At 34.0% G+C, this 6,859-nt stretch overlaps 1 protein-coding gene across 1 annotated transcript; it reads right to left on the bottom strand.

Moving 5' to 3' along the window:
• Nucleotides 1-1,433: 1,433 nt before the first annotated feature.
• Nucleotides 1,434-5,094, bottom strand: LOC120628398 (60S acidic ribosomal protein P2). The gene is made up of 5 exons (XM_039896753.1): nt 4,989-5,094; nt 4,231-4,403; nt 3,221-3,313; nt 2,154-2,234; nt 1,434-1,526 (listed from the first exon to the last, which is right to left on the bottom strand). The coding sequence occupies exons 2-4, from the start codon at nt 4,400-4,402 to the stop codon at nt 2,164-2,166; spliced, it is 336 nt and encodes a 111-aa protein (XP_039752687.1). The 5' UTR covers nt 4,403; nt 4,989-5,094; the 3' UTR covers nt 1,434-1,526; nt 2,154-2,163.
• Nucleotides 5,095-6,859: the final 1,765 nt, after the last annotated feature.

Raw genomic sequence — 6,859 nt, 5'->3', positions numbered from 1 at the left:
TCACGTACGTACTTCACTCTTAACATAGCTCTCCATCCCACGCTGAGTTACTTTGAGCCTTCTTATGAAGACCATAAGTAAGCGATCACGTTTCAGATCCCTGGCAACGCGCATTGTTTGAAGACTTCACGCACTGAGGGATTCGGTATTAATGTTATTGTAGTTTGCGTGTAAAAAGTTTAACGATTTTATAATTTTCAGATAATTATACTTGGTTTCAATGTTTTACCTTAATCATTTGCATCTTTCAAATCGTAAAGATACTGCTTTTCATTGAGAATTACCATCGGATCTTTAATCAGGTAACTATATACTAACTCTACCTAAGCCTATTTATGTAGGTAACGTTAAAGTTGCTACTACTGTTGAAAGTATCTATGAATTATTTTATTTTGTATATTTCAACCACCGGGAGTTTTAGTATGGATTTGGACTTCTACTCTATAGCTACCGTTTTATGCTAGTAACTTGTACGTTGATGTACATTTCATTACATGAGAGAGTAGAAAGATATAGGTATTCATTCATATCACGCAGTAATAGCCCGGTGGTTAGGACTTCAAGACTCCCACGAGGGACAGAGTTACGTGCGTTTTAAGCAATTAAATAATCTCTTGCTTTAACGGCGAGCAAAACATGGGTGGAAACCACAATGTTCTGCACGCATAATTCGACACTTATTGTTTCTTTTTTAAATAGCTTTGGCAATTAAAACAGATTTTTAGGTTAAAGGCAAGACGAACCTCAATCATATTCAAATGGAGTGCAATTTTTAAAATTCCCAGGCGAACAAAACTCGGACCATTTTAAGCAAAGTAATCTATCACTTTACTGGAGTTGGTCAACCCATATCAATAGATTTGGAGCTGATGTTCAAACAATTGATCTTAAACACACCACAATATTCACCTATGGGAATATTCAGTCTGCGGCGATCGAATATTATAACGGTAATTAAGTATAGCTCTTCTGTGATCTTGCTCAAATAAAAGTTGGTGTAGTAAGTTGATAAATGGATTCGGAGGTTAAACCAGCATAATGGCGTTAGCACGTCAGCTTAAAAGCCATGTATTTTGAGACGTCCCCATGTCTTTAGCATGAAGATTGCATAAATTGGAAAACACCTGGCTCTGTATCCGAATAATACATTATATGGATCTTTTTGTAGTTTATTTCTTAGTAGCTGACACTCATTTATGTTTACATATGTATGACCTCAATGTTTAACTTGACCCTTTTATTCTTTCAGATCTTAAGTGTAATCTCCACTTGTGCAGTGTACCTTGTGCAAATAAATGCAGTAAGCACCTAAATATTGGAGAAATACATCAAGCTAAACTGAAGTGTTATAGCTGTTAAATGTGATGTTAAAGTTGTGTTGTGTGTAGCTTAAATAAAAATTGGGGTCCATTGTATTAATAAAATAAAAAAACTGTCTTTTTTTGCAATGTATATTTCACAGAAACATACTTTTAGTCAATTTACGCTTACACCAAAAATGGAATAATAAACCGCGTGACTCGCACCTGTAACAAAGGAAATTATATTATTTCACTAGTGTTCAATAATAATAAAAAAACAAAGAACCTTCCTTGGCTAATTAAGCTTTCTCTTATAAATTTTAACAGATATACTTCGATGTGTATTTGATATCTATCAAATACACCAAAATCACCCAAAACATATTTCAAAAATACCAGCCAGCTCAATCTTACATAGGTAGGCATTGGTTGATGTTTCATTAAAGATAAAAAAGTGAATTTAATTATTTAGGCCAAACATTTATAGTAAGTAACAAACATAAGCATATTAAAAATATAAAGTATAGAAATTTAGCCAGATTGGTTGTTGTTTAATAATTTTTGAAGAATATAGCAAACTAATTAGCCAATGTGAGCAGGCAGCAACAATATTTTCCTATAAAGTTTGGTATAGACTGGCTCGGCAAAAAAGTAATGGATTTGTTTTATGGATCTCATTTATGTAGTGCAGATGCTATTGGCTTTTTCTACATCCTGCCGATTTTACCATTTAACATTATGTACTTAATTAACTTCCCAATGTACTGGCTACATCTTTCATAGGTTAATGAAAAAGAAATAGAAAAAGAGAGATAATCTCCTCAACAACAAATTATTATGAAATACACATACCTTAAAAAGCTTAGTCAAAGAGACCAAAGCCCATATCTTCATCATCAGACTCAGATTCTTCTTTCTTGGCTTCTTTCTCTTCTGCAATTATAAAAAAAAACCAATATTAGTATATTCTTTATAACTATATGCTAATTATGAATTAATTAGTTTTCATTTCAGTATTTGAAGATTACAGCACTGATTCTCAGTCGAAAGATGGTTAATATTGTTCATCATGATAGTATATTTCTCAAAAATACCATTTTCTTCCATTGTTTTAAAATAAACTTTGCTTGTAATTTTCCATTACAGTGAGATAATATGAACTGCATTACAAGACTTAGTAATTTTATTTTATTTATTAGGTTTCTATTTCTATTCTATTATATTTATTTCTACTCTATTTCTATTCTATTCTATTTAAGTGTTAGTAAAAACACAGCATATGAAAATATATAATGACACCATATCATGAAAAGAAAAGGTAATAATATAAGGGTTCCTAACTCTCCTCAGTCCTAAAATAAATTTATGAAACTTAGCTGGGTATTCTTGTTCCATAGATTTATACTGAGGTACAATCTAGTATGTATATATGGTAGTGTACATGTTTTTATTTAAAAAAAAAAAACAGTAATTCATTACAAGGAGAAATAAGGGCAGTGAATTACTCTTTTATTATCAAACCCATTGTTCAAGGAGGTCTCTAAAGGAAAGTGGGGATTGGTACTTTACATGCCTTTAAGAACATTATGGACTTTTAGGTACGCAGGTCATTCCAATGCTTCCCTTCACAGATTAAATTAAAACAAAAGACAGGCAATATTATTTGTTAAGGCAGCTAATATACAAAAGCTGAAATACAAATCTCCCTTCTATGCTCTCATTAATTATTATTTACTCTTTTAACTCTACCTATTAGTTCATGACATAGGTGCATTACAACAACTGACAGAGAGATATGACAGCAGAAGCTAAAATAAATACTCGCACGATTCTCACACTGCAAGAATTCTTGTATTGGAATCCTCTACATGATACTTCTAGTTTTTAATCTTTAGGTGATTTAGACAGATGTTATTTACCTTTCTTCTCCTCAGCAGCAGCAGCAGCAGGTGCAGCGGCAGCAGCAGCAGGCGCGGCACCTCCAGCTGGCATTGAAGAAAGCTTCTCACGACCTGAAACGTCGTACAGTTTTTAATACAAGAAGACCTTTTAAGATACCAAATTATCCTTGAGTTTAGCATCAGTGTTAAATGTAACAGCATTTTTTTCAGACGAAAGATGGTGTAATTGGTTATATCATCATTGTCTAATTAGCAGGCTAACCTGCTAGGGGTACGCTAGTTATTAATTTAAACTCACCACTGCACGTGCCATCCCATTGGACTATGAGGTTAAGGGAATACAGTGCACTTGTTTGCGCAGTAGCTTGTGTTCTATAATATATCCTCGTAGTTGAAAAATTGCTCTTGAGATTGACTGTGACTGACACACTCAAATCAATCATGTACACAATTTTTTTATACCATTTATTTAATTGGTTTCTACACAGCATGGTTCACTAAAATTCGTGGCATAACATTTTCATCAGTAGTGACTAACCACGGCTGGTGTCGTCTAGGCCAAGAAATTATGAAAGGCATAAATTCCGAACCAAAAGGATACAACCTGAGACCACAGACTTACACCAAAGCGCTCCATTTTACCAGTTGTTAACATTTTCCACCACTATGACTTGACCAATTGATAATTGTTACTTTCTAGACTCATTGCATGAAGAAACTAGGTAATAATATTGATAGTAAAGATTTTGTGACATTAATTGCCTGGCCTGAATTTGGCTCAGAGATGTTCACACATTTGTGTGACCATTGAATGCCTAAAAACCATATAATAAGCAGTTATTACTATCCAGGTAACCTAGCTTGTGCATAATGTAGACAAAAAAAGGTTAAAGATATATTGAGTTCACGCAAACAGCAGTGTGATTGGGCAGCATGGGATTTTGAAACTACTTCAAAATGTTCATTAGCATTGTTTGATTTGATTTAAACATTTTACATACTATCTTAGAAATAAAATAAGAACTTACCTTCCACAATCAAGTCCTCGACAGACTTTCCTTTCAGCTCATCAATGACTCTTTTTAGTTTGTCAGAGTCAGCTTCAATACCAACTGAGCTAAGAATCTTCTCCAGATCTGCTGGTACTGGGGCTGCTTTGCCTCCCAGCACAGCTAACAAATACGCGGCCACGTAACGCATTCTGCAATAATTCAAAGCACATTATTAGTCTCAAGTACCTATCAACAATAGCTTATAACAGGGCTTTTAGACCATTGCCGAAATAAAAGCCTCTCGAAACTGGAAAGTTCAACAACCACACTGGGCAGACTGGTTGGCCAGTAGATAATAGTAGTAACACAAAGGACGGGCAACAGCCCTTTCGCCGTGTTATTCCATAACTTGTCTTAAATTTAAGAGTACCGACTTGGGATTCTTTATCGATAATATGTTCAGGATTTTATACAAGATATTGAAAACATTAATGAACAGCACAGGTCGGCTTAACCTCAAAATTTTGACACCAACAACTTTAAACAAATTGCCTTTTCAGAATTAATGCGCAATTACATTGCTGTTATTAAACGCATTTAAAACTTACACGTGTAATAACTAATAGTAAAAAAGGGCAAACATTTTACACTGGAATTCACTTCGCGCGCACTTTACATGAATCCAACTTAATCTTAGAATACTCAAGTTTATATTGAATAAAGCTGCTTGAAACTGATTTAGGATATCATTATTTATCGATTATACTTAATATTTGAAGTAAAAAATAACTTACTTTTAAGTCGTAAAGACACGAAACGTGTGGTGCCGTAAACGGACTTTAGCGAAAGAAAAGTCAAACGAAATGGTTTGACAATTGGTGATATGACAAATTTATGGAAGCTACGGTGTTGCCAGTAAATCGTTCTTGTATTTTAGATACACACTATCAACTAATGAAGCTTATATTATTCTAATTTCAATCTCAGTTGTATCTGAAGAAAAAGGAAATATTAGAAATAGTCAATATTAGAGTCAATAATATGCTTGAATTTTGCATCACTATCGTATTTACGAGTTAACATAAATTATGAAGAATAAAAGACAATGTAGTAAAATTCTATATGAATTTTAAAGATCATGCCAGCGATGCATATCTGAATTCTGAGCAGCGAACGAGTAAAACATTTGGTTCGGAGTTGTTTAATATAGACAAATAATCGTCCAACCGTAGCATATATAATGTTTATCCCAAATTTTGCAGAAAGATGCACTGTGCGGTCGGTTTTTAAGTTTTATAATTATTTTAATACTGGCCTACCAAATTCAAAGTGGTTATTGCTAATAAAGAACGTAACTTGACCAAATATATATAACATCAATTATCAATATTAAAATTCGAGTTACATTGTTTAAAATGAAGCTTTAGCCCATGTCTTCGATCGCGTAATTAATTTGGTTTTATAGTGTTATCTCGCTGAAACTGGCTATCTTATTGTACCTACCTAACAAAGATATTATTTAAAATCCCACTACTCGGGTATTATCCCGGTAGGTATAAAAAGTATTCGGTGTCCGTCTCTAGAGAACAAGCTGTCTCTGTGCCAAATTACCTCAAGATCATTAAGCCGAACATGAGTACACCCTAGCTAAGCAACCAGTTGGCTAGATATTTGGTGCAGATATAGATACACATATAGATAGATAGTTGAAAGGACGGAAAGAGCATAAGCCACTTTTAGTCCTAGAAAAACATCAAATTCCCAAGATCCCGTAAATATAATTGATCGGGAAAGGGAATACATAGTTTTGCCGATTTTATACAATAAGTCTGTCATATGTAAACCAGTTTGAATAAAGTATTCGTTATTAGTGATACAGGATAAAAGGTAGGTACGTCGGCCCTACATCAAATTCTCCTTCAAACCTCCATTGTTGGACAATCATCCATTTACTGACTTCAGTTGCTTGCAACGTGCAATCAACTATTTTATGGTGATGTTATATAATAATATTATATAATCTCATAATAAAATCATATAATCTCGATTATTAGCAGTAATTAGTGATGGGGGTTGAAAAATATCTAAGGTGAAACCGTAATAGGTCTCCGGGACGGTCATCTGCGTATATCAATATTGTCAGTATGTCTGTTTACTTGTTGGTTTGTTATTTTTGTTGGCTCAACCTTGACGGATCTTACGTACTTATCTAACTTGGCATGTGTGCTTGCGTCCTGGAGACGGACATAGAATCCTTTGTATACCGGAATTTAAGGGTACCGTTTTCGCATAGTTATAGAAAGGTTTTCTTAAGACGGATTAGCTGCAAAACCAATCTTGACGAATTTCTGCATGGATACCTATGGCTCGCATCTTGGAGATAGACCATTCCAGCAAGATTTTTTTAATACTTTTAAAAACGCATGCGTAGTCGCAAGCAAGACATATATGCCAATATTTAACTCACGGTTAACGGTAACACACGGTTTTCCCAAAGAGCTCAAAAGGTTTTGCCTATACACGCCGATATTATGACGATATTCTGAATATTGTCAATAATGTTGGCGCTGAACGAGACGAATTCGAAAAATAGAAGTATTCAAGTATTGAAAGAAAAACTCTTTATTGACTGTGCACGTATAGGAAAGATAAGCCAATAAAATCT

The sequence above is a fragment of the Pararge aegeria genome, chromosome 12 (assembly GCF_905163445.1).
Source record: "Pararge aegeria chromosome 12, ilParAegt1.1, whole genome shotgun sequence".
NCBI classification, from domain to species: Eukaryota; Metazoa; Arthropoda; class Insecta; order Lepidoptera; family Nymphalidae; genus Pararge; species Pararge aegeria.
The sequence above is the reverse complement of the archived record's forward strand: the minus strand, read 5'-3'. Positions and strand labels throughout refer to the sequence as shown.